The sequence below is a fragment of the Schistocerca cancellata genome, chromosome 11 (genome assembly GCF_023864275.1).
Source record: "Schistocerca cancellata isolate TAMUIC-IGC-003103 chromosome 11, iqSchCanc2.1, whole genome shotgun sequence".
NCBI lineage: Eukaryota > Metazoa > Arthropoda > Insecta > Orthoptera > Acrididae > Schistocerca > Schistocerca cancellata.
Genome location: NC_064636.1, coordinates 175,814,727 through 175,835,986, shown reverse-complemented (window position 1 = coordinate 175,835,986; position 21,260 = coordinate 175,814,727). Strand labels below are relative to the sequence as shown.

At 43.9% G+C, this 21,260-nt stretch overlaps 1 protein-coding gene across 3 annotated transcripts in view; it reads left to right on the top strand.

The window, feature by feature from the left end:
* The window catches only part of LOC126108531 (neprilysin-2-like), a 247,419-nt gene that overhangs the window by 105,789 nt on the left and 120,370 nt on the right, over positions 1–21,260 (top strand). The window contains exons 3-5 of one of the 3 annotated variants that reach the window (XM_049913809.1): positions 505–638; positions 7,645–7,725; positions 9,817–10,065. In XM_049913809.1, the coding sequence (XP_049769766.1) occupies positions 505–638; positions 7,645–7,725; positions 9,817–10,065 (464 nt within the window). The remainder of the gene's footprint in view (positions 1–504; positions 639–7,644; positions 7,726–9,816; positions 10,066–21,260) is intronic. The other 2 variants (XM_049913810.1, XM_049913811.1) reach the window with 2 other exon arrangements.

Sequence of the window (21,260 nt, the reverse complement as noted above, 5' to 3'; positions counted from 1 at the left end):
TCTTAATATATTCTGTATCATTTTTAAAACTAAACGCTGCAGTTGTTATATCAGATTTATACAGCGAAAATAGATTACATTTTCTGTCTTTTAATACATATTTCTAATTTTGTTTAGTGTTATTTTCCTCATTTTTTGCAAACGGTCCAATTTTGGCAACTATCTCTCAAACCGCCAAGTGTAAGGTTCTTGAAAATAATTTTCATAGTAAATTTTAATTATATTTTCTATGGGTTAAACGTAAATGGTGCGTAACATAGTAAAGTTAGTATTACACACTTAAAAAAAATTATTAATATTTTTATGTCAGAAACAAAATGGGGTTCAAGTTTTGGGCAATTCCCTCTAAACGCTTTAGCCTTTACTGTTACAACTCTACGCATGACGAAAACATCCTAGAAAGATATTCCACAGCCATGTTCCATTTCGGTGGTAAACCAAGGCAGGCAGGCGGTCGTGCTGCGCCGCGGTGCTGACTGAGCCGCTCTGCTCCGCCTGTTGCAGGGGGCCCGCGTGCTGCCGCGACTGCACCCCCATGGAGCGCAGGCTGGCGCTGGTGGCGGCGACCACGCTGCTGGCAGCCGTCGCTCTCGCCGTCTCGCTGGGCGTCCTCTTTGCCAAGTGGCAGCACCAGCCCAGTATGGTCACAAAACTAAAACAAGCCTAAACAAACCTCTGCGTGTGCTTCAGCTGCTGCTGCTGCTGGTGGTGGTCTTAACACGGGAGTACGATAGCGAATTCTCTGTCAGGACCTCCTCTGGCTAGAGTTATAAGGACCCATTCCCCACTTTGGTATTCCTATGCGTTGTCCAGAACTTAACAAAATCTTTAAATCTTCTGGCAAATATCCTTAAACTGTATAAGAACCATACAAAATTTCATTAAAACATCACATGCCCCATACATTTATTGTAAATTTGGAAAAATCAAACCTCTGATACCAACCACTTACTTTAACTTTTGAAGTAATCAAAACAGCACACACGATTCACAGGCAAAAATTCCGTATGTATAAAAAATATGGCATAACTAAGACTCTACCCCTAGATGTAGGTGCAGATGCAGATGTAGATACGTAGAAGTACTCTAACTACAAACGAAGTCGAACTCAATACGGCGATGCTGAGGAAAATAGATCAGAAAATGAGACACCAAAAGTAGCAGAGGAGTTTCGCTATTATGGCCGTAAAATGATAATAGCCAAAGTAGAGAATAGAGAGGATATAAAATATAGACAGGCAATAGCAAGAAAAGCGCTTTAAAAAACAGATATATTTGTTAACATGTGACATAAATTTAAATGTGAGGAAATATTTTCTGAATGTATTTATCTGGAGGTTACCAATATATGGAAGAGAAATGTGGTGATAAACAGATCACTCAGAATGATACGGTTCTGTGAAAGAATGTTGAAAATTAGTTGGGTAAATGAGTTGCTATTTAGAAGGTATTGAAATTAATTGGGGGGAAAGAAATTAATGGCACGACATGACTAGAAGAAGGGAATAGTTGGTACTCACCAAAGAATATACAGTCTGGTAATGGCAAGAAATTTCGGTGTTAAAATGAGGAGACTTTCTCAGGATAAACTGTCGTGGAAAGCTGCACTGAACCACTCTTCAAACTGCAAACTACAACAGTATCACACAATCAGATTTGTTGACTGGGCAAAGTCACTGCCAAACTGGGTCTTTCAAACTTAACCCTGACAGCGGGCTCCCCTACAAGTCAACATCGCCACCACAACCAACATCCTAGAAAAAATGCCCCTAATAAGGTGGCACAGTTCTTAACACAATGAACTCGCATTCGGTAGGATGACAGTTCAAATCTGAGTGTACCCATACTGGTTTATGTTTTCTGTCATGCCCCTAAATCGCTCCAAGTAAATGCCACGTTGGTCCTCTTGAACGAACATGACTGATTTTGTGTCCCCTCGTTGAAACAATACTAACTTGAGCACTATCTGTAATCACCATGATGTCAGTGGTATGATAAACTTTAATTTTCCTTCGTTCCTTTTCAGAAAAACTTTAGTTGACATCTATATATTGTCGGGGTTCCGATGAAATTCTTGTGTGATCATCATTCTTAATAATTACCACAGCAAAGATCGCTTAATGAGGCTATTGAACATATACAAAAAAGAGTTGCACAAATGGACACTGGTATTTTTAATCAAAGTAAGACAGACAATGACATGTTGAAACACCTTTACTGCAGACACTCGAAGATCGACGGCAATTCCCCAACAAAAGTGCACTGACAGTGGCCAGAACCAGCTTTATTTATCATACACACAGGGAGCCCAAAGGAAGGATTAGACTAATGAAGCACATTCAGCGTGCACAGGGGTGTTTATCAGTAATTCTTCCCACTGCACTGAGGCCGAGCACAGACACTTGTGTGTGAAGTCAGGTCAGCTGTTGGAAATCTGTGATGCACCTTCTACTCTAATAAAATATTATTAGAGTTCACAGTTTTTGCAAGTAGTTGTTTCTCTGCGCTAGCCTCGGCTACCCCTCATTCAGCTCCGTCGTGGATTCTGACTGACGTCTGCCCAGTCAGCGCAGTGGTTGCTCGCCCAGGAGAAGGTGTTAGGGAGCCTGGCGCCACGGCAGGCTGCTGGCGAACAGGGAAGGTCGTCGCCCAGCGTGGAGTGGTCTCGCTTCGGCTGCTGAAGTATTCTCCGTCCCACTCTGAATTCTACGATGATCCTTGATGACCAATCCGCGATGTGCCCGTGTCAGTAGTCGTGTGGTCGGTTGATCCCCTCCCTAACACCTGGTACATTTGTTCAAAAATGTGTGTGAAACATTATGGGACTTAACTGCTAAGGTCATCAGTCCCTAAGCTTACACACTACTTAACCTAAATTATCCTAAGGACAAACACACACACCCAGGCCCAAGGGAGGACTCGAACCTCCGCCGGTATCAGCCGCACAGTCCATGACTGCAGCGCCTTAGACCGCTCATGGTACGTTTGAACACCCTCAGATGCCTCTGAGATGAAGAGGAATATGGATCCCAAGAGGACCTGTTGCTGGCTTCGATGTTGGAGTTCGGTGCTGGCAGCACCCTGTGGTGTGGTGTTGTGAGGAGACAGTCAGTTTCTCCATCAGTAGACGGCAGGTGGCGGGCAGCCCGAAGTTCACCAGGCGAACACCATCGCCTCAAGTGCGTTGTCGGCTAATTTATAGACTGTGCTGTAGTTTATAGGACACAGATTCACTACAGTACAGTGATCATGGACTCATGTGTTATTATTGTGAATTCGATTGATCCCAATGATCAACTAATGACGAGAGTTGGAATGTTGGAGTATTTAAAGGAAGCTAGTGTGAGGCTATGATGCCAGTCTCGGTTCGTAATGACCACTTGTTTCCTCCTTATTCTGCTGTATTCCTTTAACAGGCTGTTAATTTCTGTGTCTGTTAATTTCTCTATACTGTCATATAAATGACAGGTTTCCGTGCACCATGCCTTACGACCTAGCGAATATGCTCGTTTTACTGCATTTAGTTTTCTTTCGCAGTCTTCTTTCCACTGTATGCGTATTCCCACTCAGCACCGGTGTGGTAACGTGTTGACTGTCTAACCCATTTGGGACATACTGGCGTACTTCTTGATTCCGCCTCTGCCTGTGGCATGACCTAATTTTCCTGTGGTAATTTTTATGAGTTGTAATAAAATTTTCTAATTTCCTACCCCTGTCTGTTCAGTGCCATAACACCAGGCTCTGCATGTGCATGCAAGAGCAAGAGACCCTATTGGAAGGACCCTCCTCCAGGAACTTCCCATTGCCTTACAGAGTGTCGATGAGGGCACATGTGGACAACGTCATTGACCAGAATGTCATTGCATCATGGCTTAACGCCGACTAGTCGCCTCAGTGGCTAACATGTGGAACTACTGTTTGGAAAAATTAGGGTCAGAATCCGCATCTGGACAATATAATTTAACTACTCTGCACATTCTCAATGATCAGTTTTCCGTAAAAATTTCGAGTCCATTTATCTACTCCATTCTCCTACAGCAGTTCTTAACCTCTGGTGACCTCACCATCTACAGAAGCTTTGTTTCTCATCTGGGAGGGCGTCTCTGAGGCAGAACTTTGAGAGTAAAAGATTATCCCTAACCTATGAAAGTTATAATTTGGCTGTACGTCATCATACTTGTTTAACACATTTGCTTCCTATGTTTCTTAGATTTATTACAATCACTAACTCGTTACATAATTGGTTCAATAGATTATCTGATTCTGTATAGAATCAGTTCAGTTTTTACTCTCTTCTGGAAAGCTCTGAGCACAACTACTGCAAAATAGTCACCTTTTCTTGTTGACACTTTTTGATTAATGAAAACCCTGTTAGAAGCTGGGAAGGTTGTGCGGTTATGAATATGCGCAATAATTTGCTACACTGTCCGCATCTGTCTCCACGTTGGCGTCTCAAAAGACGTGCAGCATCGTGCAGCTACTGCATCAACACATGTTTCCTACAGCTACACCACAAAGTCTGTTTGAATTGGCTGAACACTGACAAACAAATACTCAAGCACCTATATGACTGCATGCAACCGACGCGTTAAAAATACACAGCAATATTGCTTCTGTGTCTGCTTTCTGTACTTCTGATGCACTGACTGACTTGCAGTTGGATGCAAGTGTTTGCAATAGTGCCTCTCTTTGCTGCTGTGAAATAAGTGTGCGCACTAGGAGGAGTTTGCACTAATGCACCTATGGTATTGTGAAATGGATATGCACCAACAACGGATTTGCTGATTTGTCTGCAGTTGGCTGATAATCCCTGCATCTGGTAGAATTTGCAACACTGTCTCTTCATTTACTATTAAAAACAGTCTTGATCATGATTTATTTATCAAGCTGACCGGTTTCGACCACTACTGTAGTCATCTTCAGACCTACAAGTTGTATACAAACCTTTAATTAGAGGGCCACATACATTAAAGAAAATACATAAAGTTATAAAGCTATAAAACGATGAATTACCATTGCGTAGGAACCTCTTTCTGTTGGAGAAGCACTACTGGAGAAACCAGTGCACGTCTTACTAAATATAATGGAGGCTCCGCCCACCTCTGACAGCATGATGTCATTACTAACCAATGAGTTGTAAGTCGAATAACAATTTAAAATTTCTTAGTTAAAGGAACATTGTCATGAATTAAAAATAAACACAGACAAAACTTAGCTTATTAAACAGCTATTGTCAATTAAGAAGCGTTAAAAATATTTAAATATGTAGGATAAATGAACTTCGGTTTGGCAGTATATGGGTTGCCCTCTCAAGGCCTGTTAGGGAACAATTTGGAACCACTGGTTGCCATGGTGGACGCCGTTTCAAAGATGAGGCAGTTGTTGTAACGTCGAACTTCATAGACAATATTTCATATATATGGACAAGTACGTCGTATCGTATTTGTGCAGCATGTAGTATACATGTCAGATAAGGATTATTACAGCCTACTCATTGAAAATCGTTTCAATAAAGACATGTTGCTGTTCAATAATACATCGTCTGACGTGATAGTCTTCGCCATTCCACTTTCGCAACAACTTCGTTAGAAAGAAGCCTGCTGCCACATCTTTGCACTGGCGTTTGTCCTCACAATGGCAACCACTAGTTCGCCTATCGACTTTACAACAACTTCAGTGGAAAGAAGCCTGCTGCCTCATCTTTGGAACGGCGTCTAACTTCACCATGGCAACCAGTGGTTCCAAATAGTTCACTGACAGGCCTTGAGAGGGCAACCCATGTATTGCCAACCCGAAGTTCATTTATGCTACATATTTAAATATTTTTAACGCTTCTTAATTGACAATAGCTGTTTAATAAGCTAAGTTTTGTGAGTGTTTATTTTTAATTCTTGACAATGTTATTTTAACTAATAAATTTTAAATTGTTATTCCACTTATAACTCATTGGTTAGTAATGACATCATGCCGTCAGAAGTGGGTGGGGCCTCCATTATATATAGTAAGACGTGCTCTGGTTTCTCTAGTAGTGATTCTCCAACAGAAAGAGGTTCCTACTCAATGGTAATTCATCGATTTATAGCTTTATAACTTTATGTATTTTCTTTAATGTATGTAACCCTCTAATTAAAGGTTTGTATACAACTTGTAGGTCTGAAGATGACCACAGTAGCGGTCGAAACCGGTCACCTTGATAAATAAATCATGATGAAGACTGTTTTTAATAGTAAATATTTGTAAGACATTGCTCACTGCCACTCCCGTAATCTATTCAAAAGTAATGGTCTCTTCATGCTGCTGTGAAATGAATATGCACTGTGAACAGAATCACTGGCTTACATGCTATCAACTACAATCACTGTGTGTGAAAATGTTTGCAGTTTTGCTTCAGTGTGGTGATGTGGAATGGCTATGCACGGACACTGGAATCTCAGGCTGCGATCCCTTTGTTAGCAATGGTTTGCAGTATTGGCTCTCTGTGCTGTTTGACAGGGAAGTTGCTGTCTTCCTTGCAATTTACTGTATCGCTGTGTTACCAAGGTTTCCTTGCACTCTCTGCTATTGTGGAATGAGGATGCACTGACAGGTGAATTCCTGAGATGAAACCGTTATGAGCAGCTGCCATGTTAGTAGCTTTGTAAAATCCCACACTACCACATTTCTGTGAACTGGAAACTGAGCTAAGACATGAATCGCATGCTGGTTCAAATTCTCTTTCTCCCCTCTACGATTAGCGTCTCTACAGTTTCACAAAATCGTTTAGGCTGAATACCAGGACGCCTCCTAAGAAACGGCGTGGCTGACCTCCTTCCCCATGGCTCCCCAATTCAAGCTTCATCTCCAATCTCTACATGATTAGACCTACAGGGTCGTTGCACTTTAAATTGCACCATACACACATTCGTGGATGCTTCATGGATGGAACTATTTCCAGTGATTGTTCAGCAATCGTCTAACAACACAACAACGGGTTCTCGTCGTATTTATATGCTATAAATTACATCTGTTGATGATCAGTGTCAAGTGCCAATCTCTGCTCCAACCATCGATCCTCTGCAGGCTTTCTTCAGTTCCTTTCAAATTTTATACAGCTAAAACTTCACTATGTGTAGTCTCATCATCTGCAAAGAGTACCATGGGCTCTCCAACGGTATCAACTAGGTAAGTAGGTTATTCACATGCAGTGTGAACAATATTGGTCCCAAAGCACTCCCTTTCAGAATACCCAAAGCTACTTTCACATCTGAAGATATCTCCAAAAGAATAAAATGCTGTGTTCCATTTGCTTGGAACTCCTCAATGTCATCGCAAAACTGCTCTGGTATTCTTTACACCATAATTCGATGCTGCAGTGAAACCTAACCTTCCTTCCCATTTATGGACTGAGCCTGTGTGTGATTACGTGACCCTTCCACGTTTGCAGTCCCTTGCAGCTGTTGCGCCTGCCTGCGCCTGGGAGCTGACGTTACAAGTCTTGTGGAGAGACCAGACACTGCCAGCAGCCTGTGCATGGCTGCCTGTACCCAGCTTGTGGTTTGCAGCGGGCGGCACTAAGCTTTGCTAACGCTTCCACTAGCTAGCCTGTTGTCGTTTAGTAGCTGCTGGTGGCGCTGGGGGTTCAGTACAGGAGGAACATGTTTGCAGGAGCCAGTCAGGCGCCAGTATCCCAGTCCAGCAGTCAGAGCCAGGAGGACCTCTGCCTCACACAAGGATGCATCCAAGCAGGTTGGTACTTGTGCTCTCTTCAGCATCTGCCTACAGATGTAAATGTGCCCAGAAAAAAACAGGAAATACACTTTCCAAGGAACGTACCTGGCTACAAAAGTGGCCTCATCACACAGTAGATGCAATGTTTTGTGAGGAGAATGAGCATGTGAGAGCGACATTGTGACAGAAAGAAGGGAAATTTCTTGTGTGAGTGTGCAATGGGGGAGGACGTGGGGTGGCGGGGGTGACAGACGGAGCCAGAGAAAGCTTGTGTTTGTGTGAAGGACAGGAAGATTTGTGTGTGTGTGTGTGTGTGTGTGTGTGTGTGTGTGTGTGTGTGTGTGTGTGTGTGTTTGTGTGTGTGAGTTAGAGACAAAGTTTATGTTTGTGTGGGGGTGACGAAGTTTACATGTTTCGGAGTCTCTCTGTGTGTGTGTGTGTGTGTGTGTGTGTGTGTGTGTATGTGTGTGTGTGTGTGTGTGTGAGTGTGTGTGGTGTGAGTGAGTGAGGGAGAGAGAGAGAGAGAGAGAGAGAGATAGAGATAGAGATAGAGATAGAGAGAGGGACATTTGGTGTTTGTGTAAGGGCAGAAAATTTTTAAATTTATGTTTGTGTGTATGTGTCTGTGTGAAAGAGAGAGAGAGAGAGAGAGAGAGAGAGAGAGAGAAAGTTTGTGTTTATGTAAAGCAGAGGAAGTCTTTGTGCGAGTAGCGAGTGTGCTTGCATGTGAATGTGTGTGTATGTGTGTGTGTGTATGTGTGTGTGTGTGACAGATAAAGACAGCATTACATCACAAAGCTACATACAGAATTACAAGTGCGTGTTGAAAGTAATGCTTTGAATTTCTCGTGTGAAAACTCTAAAAGTATGAAGGCTTTCACGACCGGATGACATATCTTCTGGTAAACCTTCCGGGATGTAAGGTCGTGGTCCATGAAACTCTTCAGCTCCTAACGTTTCGTCCAGAGCTGCGCTGGACATCTTCAGAGGGGTGTTTCTCCTCCGGTGAGTCAGTCGGCAAGACTCACCGGAGGAGAAACACCCCTCTGAAGATGTCCAGCGCAGCTCTGGACGAAACGTTAGGAGCTGAAGAGTTTCATGGACCACGACCTTACATCCCGGAAGGTTTACCAGGAGATAAAACTCTAAAAGCTTTTCGACAAGGCAAGCGTTATTAGCATTCAGCCCCTTTATTCTTCAGTGCTACATATTTATTTCTCAACCTAGTCATCCTCCCGATGAAGACATTTCTCCCAATGAGTGACCAGTCTGTTTATTCTGTCACTGTAGAATGTTTGATTTTGTTGACAGAGCCACAACCTCACGTCTGCTTGCATCACTTCGTAACTATCAAAATAAAGTCCTAGGACATTCCCTTTACATTTTGGAAGCAGATGAAAATCTGATTGAGCCAAGACAGGACTGTAAGGAGAACGACCAATGACAGTGGGCCCAAGGTGTCGCAGTGCTCTTATGTGGTCTGACACTGACTACCTGAAGGAGAGGGTGCTGCACGTGTGGACGACCTGAAGGAACGTGGACGAACTGCTAGAATTCGGAAATCGATTACTGCACTCTGTTCCTCACGCACCTGCGTAGTTACATCACACACCGCCATGTTGCACGCTACGGCTTGGAGACCTCTAGCGACAGAGGGCTTCAAGTACGCAGACATGAAGAACAGAGATGTAGAATGCCAGTAACGTTTGTTTAATTTAAAAAGCTTTAACGGTTTTCATGTAAGAAATTCTGAGGTATTACTTTTCACCACACCCTCATACATGCCACAGAAACTTTTTTGGTGTGTGTCCAAGCAATCTCCACAGACGAAGGCAACTGTGAAATGATAATGTTCCATGAACAGGACTAGCAGTGCAAATTAAGGCCTTACCTGTGGTTACGATACAGACATGTAAAGTACCAGTGAGTATTTTGATACAATGTAGAACAGGCATAAAGACACTTCACTAATTATTAAATAGTGTAATATTTACATGTCGTATGTTTCCCCTCAGGGAAATGGCCATCTTTAGAACTATCACTGCTCCAGTCAGGAGTTCTGCCTGCAAGGTCAGTGAGTGATTCCTGGTGTGGTGTTTGCCCGGACAGCGTCTGAGGTGCTGAGCAAGCTGGACCCGTCGGCGGCCCCCTGCGACGACTTCTACCAGTACGCGTGCGGCAACTACGCGCGCACCACCAACATCCCGGACGACAAGTCGTCGGTGGACACCATCTCGGCTCTCACCGACCACCTGCTGGAGAAGCTGCGCAACGCCATAGAAGAGGAGCCGACCGAAGCTGTCGTCCCACGGAGCCTGCAGCTGGCGCGCGACTTCTACAGGGCCTGCATGAACAAGCGTGAGTACTGCTGCTCCAGACTCTGGCAGGAGACACCTGCTACCTGGGCGAGAGCGCCGTGTGTCAGCAACCTGCGCTTGCTGCTGCAGTGTTTCCATTTCGCGTGTGAGTACGGCTACTTGCCTGTAACACCGTGACCAGCGAACAGTGCGTAGCGGATCTGTCAGTCTGATGTGGTCCGAGTTACCTTCCACTGCTGTTCTACAAACACAGTCGCCTGTCTGTTTTGTTCTAACGGTCAGGCTATACCACGGCCAAGTTCAAAGTTATTTCTAGCTTTCTGGCCACTCTATACCACGGCCAAGTGTAAAGTTGTTCTTCTCGACTTCTTCTCCTGGCTGGGTGATCCTGTAAGAGAGCGTCTCGCTATTTCCAGCTACTAAATGATGAACAGGTCCTCAACGACAATCTGCTGTATTGCTTCAACTATTTATATCAGTTGTGAAGACAGATCCAATAAATAACTCATAGTTTCAAATACATCATGCAGCATACAAATACACCGAATTCAACTTGTGATCTAAGATTTACATTCTTTATTTGTCTCGAGTGTTTATATTGCAGTATGTCTGTCTACTCTAAGGTGTTCATGACAACTTCAAGTGACATCACCAAGGCATAGACGTGCACCTCCAGCAGGTGCTGAAGCCCCTCGCCCTGCTGTGTTACGCCACTGCAGGGGCCCCATCTGCATGGATTGCTCATCGGGGTAGATGAACAGTGATTTTTTTCCAGTCCATAAATTGTTGATAAAATTCTCCGCCAGCGTGAGTGTCTGAGTGGAACATAGGTTATTCTCACTAATAATACTATACTACTCACGTACGACTGTGACCTTTCAGGTTTGAACATGAGCGAGTACTGGTATCCCAGCCTCTAGCGGAAGTTACTTACCACCAAACTGCAAGATGTGTACGTTCCGCAAGTAGTACTTGCTACTCAGGTATGAGGGTCATCTTCCAAATTTACAAGTCTACATGAGTGTGAGTACTCGTCCCCAGACCCTACAGAATGCTATCTAATGCTAGCCTCAAGCAGTGTCTGTCTCTCACATACAGTGTTATTCAAAATAATGGTAAATTTTGGGATGTGTTGCAGCAGTGCTGCAAGGTAGGTGGCCGCCGAATGACGTATACATTGATCAGCCAGAACATTATGACCACGGACCTACTACCTATATAACGCCACCCAGGCGAGGAGCGATTGCTCGTCAGACATACGCACGGTGCATGTGGTGTCAGTAATCGTGCTGCCCACCTGTAGAATGGGGAGGGATGCTATCTACCTGACTTTGACCGAGGGCAGATTTTGATGGCCTGGAGGCTCAGCACGAACATTTCGTAAACTGCACGACTTTTCGGGCGTTTGAGGAGTGCTGTAGTGGCTGACTTCAACGCGCAGCGAAGTGAAACCTCGTCCACACGTCATGCGGTTGTGGGACCACCACTCACTACAGATGTCGGACGTCATAGGCTGGACAGACTGGTAAAAACAGGACAGGTGGCGAACTGTGGTGGATCCAACATCAGACTGTAATGCAGGGCAGAGTACAGCTGTGTCTCAACACACAGTGCACCGAACACTCCTATCAATGGGCCTCTGCAGCCGACGACCCGTGCATGTGCCAGTGGTAATACCACGACATCGGCAACTAAGACTCAAATGGGCGCGTCACCATCAGCACTGGACGTTGGCGCAGTGGCCGAGCACTGTACGGTCTGATGAGTTCCCATACCTTCTTTATCACGCCGATGGGATGGGACGATTCCGTCGTCTTCCAGGTCAACAGCTCCTTGACACCCATACTTCGTGATGGAGAGAATCTGGCAGCGTCCTCATTATGCTTCTGTAGCATTCATGTGGGCATCCATGTGTCCAGTGGGCTCTGGTAAGGCACCATGAGGACTAAGAGTCTTGTATACTGGTTGCAGACCATGTACATCCCTTTATGACAATCATGTTTGCCGACGACAATGGCATTTTTCAACAAGACAATGCGCCACGTCACAAAGCAAAAAGTGTGATGGAGTGGTTTAGGGAACACGGTTACGGGATGCAGTTGATGTGCTGGTCTCCAACTCGCCAGCTATGAACCCCATTGAACACATGTGGGATGTCATGGAATGTGGTGTCAGAGTTCATCGTCACCTCCCCGGAATTTACGGCAATTACGTGACTGGCGTGTGCAGATGTGGTGCAAACTCCCTCCAGCGATCTTCCAAGGCGCCATAGCTTCCATGCCACGACGCATCTCAGCTGTTACCCGCGCCACAGGCGGACGTACCGGCTGTCAGGTAGGTGGCCACAATGTTCTGGCTGGTCAGTGTAGAATGCTGCTCACATTAAAGAGTAAAAATGGAACAATGGAACTGGGTGCAGCATGCCATTATGGCAAAATCCTATTACACGAATGCATGTATGGAGGCGTCATTTTAACACCGGTCAGAGTGATCGTGTTTTTTTGGGGATGAAATCAGCACCTGTGTCCGTAGTTCTGAAGCCACGGGTTCTACATTGAAGAAGCAGTCTGCAGGGATACTCCAAATACATATGGGAGACAATGTTGAGGCTGTGCGAAATGCTTTCTCAAGAAGCCAAAAGTGCTCTGTTCGACGCCACACAGTCTGTCAATAGTTGTATCCTTCGACTGTTCAGTGCACACTGAAAGTGAATTTAAAGTTCCATTGTTACAAGCTGCATGGCATTCTCTGTACTGTAAATTGACATAAATATGTGTAAAATAATTTTAAATTGTGTTGATGCATTAGCTGGTACTGAGCGCCGCGGAATTTGAATCCGCGCCATACGTCATGGACGTCGAAGACCCGTAGAGGTCTCTGCACCATAGCGCCGTAAGCGGTGGCGGCGCGCGCCTGCTGGCCCGCCTTTAGTGTGAGGGAGGGCGCCACAGTGGAACACGTGGTTGCACCGGCTACTAGCAGCGCCCCCGATAGCGTACTTAAGCGCCTGCCTAGCCCCCAGCCAGCAAAAAAAAAAAAAAAAAAAAAAAAGCGTCATCATCCCTCTGTTCTTTGTTTTAAGTTCCACGATTTCTTTTCGCCATGTTTCTCTTTTAAGTCTCCGATTTTATCGCCTGTTTTTATTATTTATTCTCTCCATCTTTCTAACAAAGTCTGTAGGCTGAAGAGCGGCATACTAAGCTGCTGCCAGCCCGCCCCCTTCGGGGGTAATTGAAATTCAATAAAGGAAAAAAAAAAAAAAAAAACCAGCCAGTCTAATCTTGCGGTTTACACTTCGCTTCGCGCTAGACAGCTTACTTCCTTGTTCTGTGTATGAGTGGACGCGTTTGTTTCCTTGTGACTCTGTTGTTCGGTCTTGTTGTATTTGTTCTGTCCTTCGTTGATCGTATCCGTCCCCTCCTGTTGTGTTGCTGTTCGCGGGCCTCTCCGTGTGCCCCGCAGCGCTTTCCGTCATTGCTACTCCGCGACTGTCCTGGTCGCAGTTACAACACATTAGCCTCCATTCCAAAATTTACCGCTTTTTGACTTACCCTCTACTATTTGGTACACTGGGTACTCACATTGAGGTTACAAGGCCAATCTTCCTATAGAGAAATTAGTAGTGCAAGGTAATTCTAATACGTGCTGTTGACAACTGTGCAGAGTTTCAGTCACCTGCCACATGCAGCGCTAGTTGTAGGTAGACACAAATGGCGACTGGTTTGGAACACTGGCCAGGCGAAGAAATCCGCTCAGTTATCCAATACCTGTGGGCGAAACATTTTACCGCGTGTGAGATTCAGTGGCAGTGAGTAGGGGTTTAGGGAGAGATTGTAATTTCTCGTCAGCGGAACGATGTCGAAAGTCTGGGGCCAGTAGAGGAAATGTCAGCGACGAGGACCGCTGTAGGCGACCCAGCACGGCTTCTACAGATTTTGACACAGCTCGCGTCAAGCAACTTTCGTCTTTTTCCATATCTGAAGGAGCACCTAGGAGGCTGAAAACGCATCCCATGAAATGACAATTGCCTAAACCAACGTGGAGACAATGTCGAAAAACAGTCTGCAGTATTTACTATGAGTGGGCATCATTGGCTGTACGAGATAAGAGATAAGGCTTTTAAACCTTAGTTTCTGAAATACACTGCTGGAAAAAAATCGCAGCACCAAGAAGGAGTTGATAATCGTGTTTCTACATCTGAAAGATGCATCTGCTCAAATTTCCCAAGAGTGGCTCTAGTAGTATCACTATCAGGATGCAAAGCAGGTTTGCTTTAAATACACGCTGTAATGGCTGTGAGAGTTACTTACCTTTCAGACTGGATGCGGACAGTTGATGTTAGTCAAAAATGTTTTTAAGATGACAGAGACGCCATGATCAACACCTCTCTGAGTTTGAATGAGGTCGTGTAAGAGGGCTATGAGAAGCTGGATGTTCCTTCTGTGACATTGCAGAAAGACTGGGCAGGAATATCGCCAATGTACATGACTTCTGGTAGCGATGGTCACGAGAATGTACAGTCACAACAAGACCATCCTCCGGATTGCCATGTGGCACAACCAAGAGAGAAGAACATCGTGTTCAGAGTATATCTCTGGCGCATCATATTGCATCTACAATAACAATTTCAGCAGCAGTTGGTACCACAATGACACAGAAAACAGTTACAAAGGAGTTGTTTCGAGGACAGGTGCGAGCACTGTAACCTGTGATCTTGCAGTGTAACCTTAGAAAGTGAAATCCTGCACTTTCATTAGTCTACAGTAATCGTTGTTGGGTGTTGCGACTCTTTTCTGTCAGTATGTATATTTCCAAAAGCACTGGTTTCTGTTTGAGAAGACTGTAATTTACAGCGAAATGTCATCATAAAACAAAAACATCAAGAGAAATTTTCTTTAACGATTAGCTAAGTGCTCGGAGTTTTCGAGGTAAGTACGTAATCCTTCCGCACTCTCTGTCCACTATCTTGTCCCTCTGCCCATCTATCTCATCCTCCCCTTCTCACGGTCCATATGCTCATACCACCTCTGTCCATCTGCTCTTTATCCTCTGTCCAACTCCTCCTCTACCCCTGTAAGTGAATCCCTTTCTTCATTTGCCTCTCACGACCTTCTAAGTCCATCTCCTCCTCTTTCCTTTCTCTGTCCATCGTCTGCTCTCACCTCTCTCTGTCCACCTCTTCCTCCTACCCTTCAGTCATTTCCCACACATCCTTACTCTGCCCAGCTCCTCCTCTCCCTTTTCTGTGTCCATCATCTCCTTTCCTCTCCCTGTATGTCCATCTCTTCTTCTCCCCCTTCTGCCTCAACGTTATTGTCCCTCCCTCAAAAGGAGGTAGTTCGTTCTTACCTGTAAATATTTCTCTCCATATAGTAAGTAATGTGTGTCCATGTTCGGTTGGAATTGGTCAAGGGATTTAGGAGGAGCTTCCTACCCGCAGCTTTGACAGCGTACGCTCATGTCGTTCATATTTCACATACATTCAGCAAATTTCACTCACAGTTTTACTCGTGAGTTTCACCCTGCGGTTTCATTTTCACCCACCTCAATATTTCTTACGTTATATCCCTGAACTATCTTTCTCACAATAGCATAATTTCGTAAGCACATTCAACGGCGTAAGTAAATATTGCCTGAAAAATGTTTCGTGAATACAGTTTATAGTAAAGAAGTAATAAATCACAACGTAATGCTTGATGCCGCGGTTTTACTGTATGAACAGTGGAACTGTGGTAAAGGATGCAGTTTCTTTTCCATTTCAACATTTTGTGGGGTTGTGAGTGAGATAAAGTAGCGCAATGGTTTGAAATTTTGAGAAAAATTTGTTCGAAATACCTAAGTGTTCTTATTCTCAAGTTTTCTTTCCTTTTGAGTCGTCAGTCTTCTCAGTGGTTTAATGTGGCCCGTCTCGAATTCCTCTCCTGTGCCAACAGTAGCAGTTGCTATTTATGTCCTCAATTATTTGCTGGGTGTATTCTAATCTCTGTTATTCTCTACAGTTTTTAACTACTACAAGTCCCCCTGCAGTAGCGTGCTACTTATTCCCTGATGTCTTAACAGATATCCTACCACCCTGTCCCTTCTTGTTGGCGTTTTCCGTATATTCCTTCTCTCGCTGATTCTCTGGAGAACCTCCTCATTCCTTATCCTATCAGCCCACCTAATTTTCAATGTAACACCACATCTGAAACGCTTTGATGCTCTTCTTTTTTGGCTTTCCCACAGTCCTTGTTCCACTACCACATAATGCTCTGCTGCGAAGGTACACTCTCACTAGTCTCGTCCGCAACTTAAGACCTATTTTTGGTGCTAGTCGGCTCCTCTGAGCCATTCTCAAGTACTGAATGAATGTAGTCTGATATTCACACATTTCATAGGTAGGTGATTTTTGTCGCCATAAAGGACTTTTCCAGATATAAGATAGGCCGAAATCTGGTCAGTGGTTAAGGAGGAGATGTGGATCCTACATAGATACTCAGATTTTTATAGTACATATGAATTGCTCATGACTTTCCTTACATTCTCTCACCATTTTAAATTTAGTAGAGCTGACTAATCACCTAAAACTACCTCCTTTAGTTTAGTCTGCCTTTCTTCAGTTACATTAATTTGTTTTCTTACTATAAAGAACCCTGACTCATGTTCATTCATCATCTCTTGCTTAATGCGTGCTGCTTTGTCTTCAGGTCTATGCATAGGGTCTTCCCAAACATCTGCCATGCAGTCTCGCTCCAATTGAAAGTCAACGTCCACAGAGAAGATATATGCAAATTCAACTTTCAGATTGCAGACAATACCAGACAGGATCCACACTATAGCAAACATATGTGAAAACGCCTCTTTTTTAACACATCCAGTCGAGAGAACGTGAATACGCACAAAAACCTTACTCCATTCAAATATTACCACTGAACGTCAGCTCATTAAAAAAGTATAATACCATGTCTTCGTACTCCCCCTAGCCACTTAACAAAATTTTTTACCTACTGAACTAACTCACTTGAACTTGTAATTCACTTGTGCTATTTTATAGTAGTCAAGCAGATGATGATAACTGTCAACTAGTTGACACACACTCTTTTCAAAAGTACAAGAACTTTCTGTGATGTAATTCCAATATAACTCCTAATACTGGAGCTGCAACTGGATGTTGCAGATGTTCTAGAGTACATATATTGCATATTCATAGAGGAGTCAAGACATATACTGAAACATTAAAGTGCGACCATCTAATATTCAAGTCACAGCAGCACTACCAAGAAACATTTCTGCCTCCCGTCCCTTGACACAACAAATCAAAGTAGAATTTAAAATGGATTGTATGTCAAAGAAATTCATGTATGTCAAATGATATTATTAATCAGGCCCCTGGCAAGGTAATCCTAACAGAAAGCCAGAATAGCCAATGTGAGTAATCACACATCACTGACAATGCGAAATAAAATGTATTAATTCACTTAGTTGTAAAGCGTCAAAACCAATGAACTTGTCCAGAAGCAATACAGAATTTACAATGAGGTTCCACGCAAATGAAATCTTGTCCTATCGTAGCTGTCCAGCAAATAAACAAACAAAAACGAAAAAAAATGGAAAAAGTTATCTCCACAAATTTGAAATCACAGATGAAAATTTCTTCCCACGGTATATTCAATGTTAATTAATGCTGGAAAACACACCAGATTCCTTGCTTGATCAGATCACGTCACAAGACATCAAATGACACTAGGAAAGTGTTACAGTACCACTACATCAATTCGAACTTTACAAATCTAGATTCAAAGATACGCTGAGCTGATATATTACCTACATCAGTGGCTCCAACATTCCTGAGACGATTACCCACAAGCGCAGTCAGATATTAGCTATTGTCCCACTCTCGATCCGCCCGTTCCCCCGCTCTCACATTTCCACAAGCGCCTAATGAAACTTCAGAATGAAAAATAATTTGATTTGAACACTTTTATTTTTAATATGACGAAAGGTAAATGATAAAGAGTTCCTCTAAGTATTTTATGGAACCATAAACCGACGAGTCAAATAGTTCATACTCTTCATTTCTAACAAACTTTCTTTATGAAGCAGGAAGCAGTTCTCAGTGCATTGTGATTGCTATGTAAAACCCGTTAAAAAAAGGTTTACTATCCATGCTGTTGGTACACACATGCTACATAACATGCTTCTTTTGCATCACTTCTGTTCCGAGCGACACTTGCTTCACCTGCAGTCCACATCAACACTCAAAACACAACAAGTTAAAATGTGTACACTAAGCTTACTGCACGTGAATCATTTGCTTGGAGGACTCCTCACTTCTGAACTGGCAGATACTGGAAGACTGGAAGACTGTCTGACCACCACAAATGATGATCATGATTATGATGATGATGATGATAGTACAGCGGAAATCGTTAAAACTGAACACAGCTTCAGAGTCCGACGCAGTGGCTGTCAGATTCTATATTGAATTTGCGGCTGAGTTACACCCTGTTTTGACAACAATCTATCATAGATTCTTGAACAAAACACCGTGCCCAGTTCTGGGAGAAAAGCACAGGTCCCACCAGTCTACAAGAAGGGCTGTAGAAGTCATCCACAAAACTACCGTCCAGTATCCTTGATATCGATTTGTTGTAGAATCTCAGAACATATTCTGAGCTCAAATATAATGAGGCATCTCGAATAGAATGACGTACTCAGTGTAACCGAGCCTAGACTCCGAAGATGTCGATCATGTGAAACTCAACCTGCGTTTTTGTCATATGGTATACTGAAAGCTTAGAATCAAGGCAGGCAGGTAGATACAGTATTTCTCGATTTCCGAAAAGAATGTGACTCAGTTTCTGTTGGCAGCGCCGACGCACTCGTCCACCCGCTGGGGTACTCGAAGGTGAGTCCACGCCAGGTTCCTCGCCCCCTGGCGCAGTTGTAAGATCGGTTACTGCTGCTATAGTAGCAGATAATAAAGATTTGAGTGAGGTTGAAAGTGGTGTTACAGTCGGCGCACGAGCGGTGGGAAACAGCGTCTCCGTGGTAGCGATGAGTGTACCGTGAATAACAGGAATGGTGCAAAACATCAGATCTCCGACATCACTAGGGCCGGGAAAAGATCCTGCAGGAACAAGACCAATAACGCCCGAAGAGAATCATTCAGTTCTGCGCCATCAACAAACGTCAGCGTACGAACCATTTACCGAAACATCGTCGATATTGGCTTTTGGAGCCGAAGGTCCACTCGTGTACCCTTGATGACTGCACGACACAAGGCTTTACTCCTCACCTGGGCTCGTGAACACCGAAATTGGATGGTTGATGACTGGAAACGTGTTGCCTGGTATAACGAGTCTCGTTTCAAATTGTACCGAGCGTAAGGACGTGTACGGGTGTCAAGACAACCCTCATGAATCCATAGTCCCTCTATGTCAGCAGTGGACTGTTCAAGGCGGTAGAGGCTTTGTAATGGTGTGAGGCGTGCGTTGTCGTAGTGATATGGGACCCCTGATACGTCTATATCGGACTCTGACATGTGACACGTAGGTAAGCGTCCTGTCTGATCATCTGCATCCATTGTGAATTCTGACGGACTTTGTCAATTCCAGTAGGACAATGCGACACCCCGCACGTCCAGGATTGCTACAGAGTGGGTCCATGAACTCTGTTCTGAGTTTAAACACTTCTGCTGGCCACCAATCTCCCCAGACTTGAACATTATTGAGCATATTTCAGATGCAACGTGCTGTTCCGAAGAGATCTTCATCCCCTCGTACTCTTGCGAATTTATGGACAGCCTTGCAAGATGAATGGTGTCAGTTCCCTCCAGCACTACTTCACACATTAGTCGAGTCCATGCCACGTCGTGTAGTGGCACTTCTTCATGCGCTCGGGGACCCTACACTGTACTTGACAGGTGTACCAGTTTATTTGGCTCTGCGGTGTTATTCGAGGGATAAACACTCAAGTCTGTCGTCTTCACCACTACTCGAGGCTTAGCGAACACAGCTGCGGACAGCTGCGGCGCATCATGAAGCTCAGCGAGATACACCGCAGGCGACTGACGACAATCAATAGTCATCTTTTTATACAGTCGGCTTTTGAAAATTCGTAGATAGTGGATATCTGTGGAACGTAATCAACATATCATGTTAAAAGTCAAAATATATGACATAATTATGGGTTTACATCATGTGACAATGCATTGTGTCATTATTAAACTATTTCGTTATGTTTTAGACAGTTGCATAATGCTTTATCTGAATGCTCATGCGCAAGTTAAGTGATTCAGCTTGAGCTTGGCCGGGTGATAAGGAAGTACCGACCTCATTCGCTCCCCTACGCTTTCTTCCTCACACGCGAGTACATATATCGAAATTCAACACTGACACAGCCATCTGTATAGCTAAAAATTTTATTTAATAAATCTGGAATCTTCTCTGAGGGGTGGCTACCTCATTACACCTTTAAATACAATTTAAATGAATGAGGTTGTTTGCAGAATGTGGGTCTCTAGTGAACACAAGTGCAAGTGTGAAAATCATAGAAGGTTAATTTAAACAAAAGCCAGGAGTAGGGCGAAAACCGGCTTATAAAAATCGCAGTTATGCTGAAACGCAATATGATCACCAATGTTGTGGCGCGAGATAACATATTTCATGCACAAATACAATTCAATGGACCACACACCTCTGCATTACTGTGGGAGACAATGGACAAAAGCAAATAGCCACATATTAGAACTGATGCCTCAAGCATGGTTTTACGAGTGAAAGAACAATGAGGTAAGCTAAAACTTGGTTGACTGAAGAACGATTAGATACTGATCGCCACACTCAAAGCGAAAACAGGCACCCAAGATTTCCCACGGTAGTCGCCGCTGCAAAATGTATCACAGACAGAAGCCTAATTGCCCATTATTAGAAAAGCCACGTAATGTGCTGTCACGTAGATACAGCGTAACTGTGAAAAGGCGGCAGCGATCTCACGATGTTACAGAACGAGGTCAGATGAGTGGGTCCATTTCACTATCACAAGTCAATGTACAGGGTTATTACAAATGATTGAAGCGATTTCACAGCTCTACAATAACTTTATTATTTGAGATATTTTCACAATGCTTTGCACACACATACGAAAACTCAAAAATTTTTTTTTGGCATTCACAAATGTTCGATATGTGCCCCTTTAGTGATTCGGCAGACATCAAGCCAATAATCGAGTTCCTCCCACACTCGGCGCAGCATG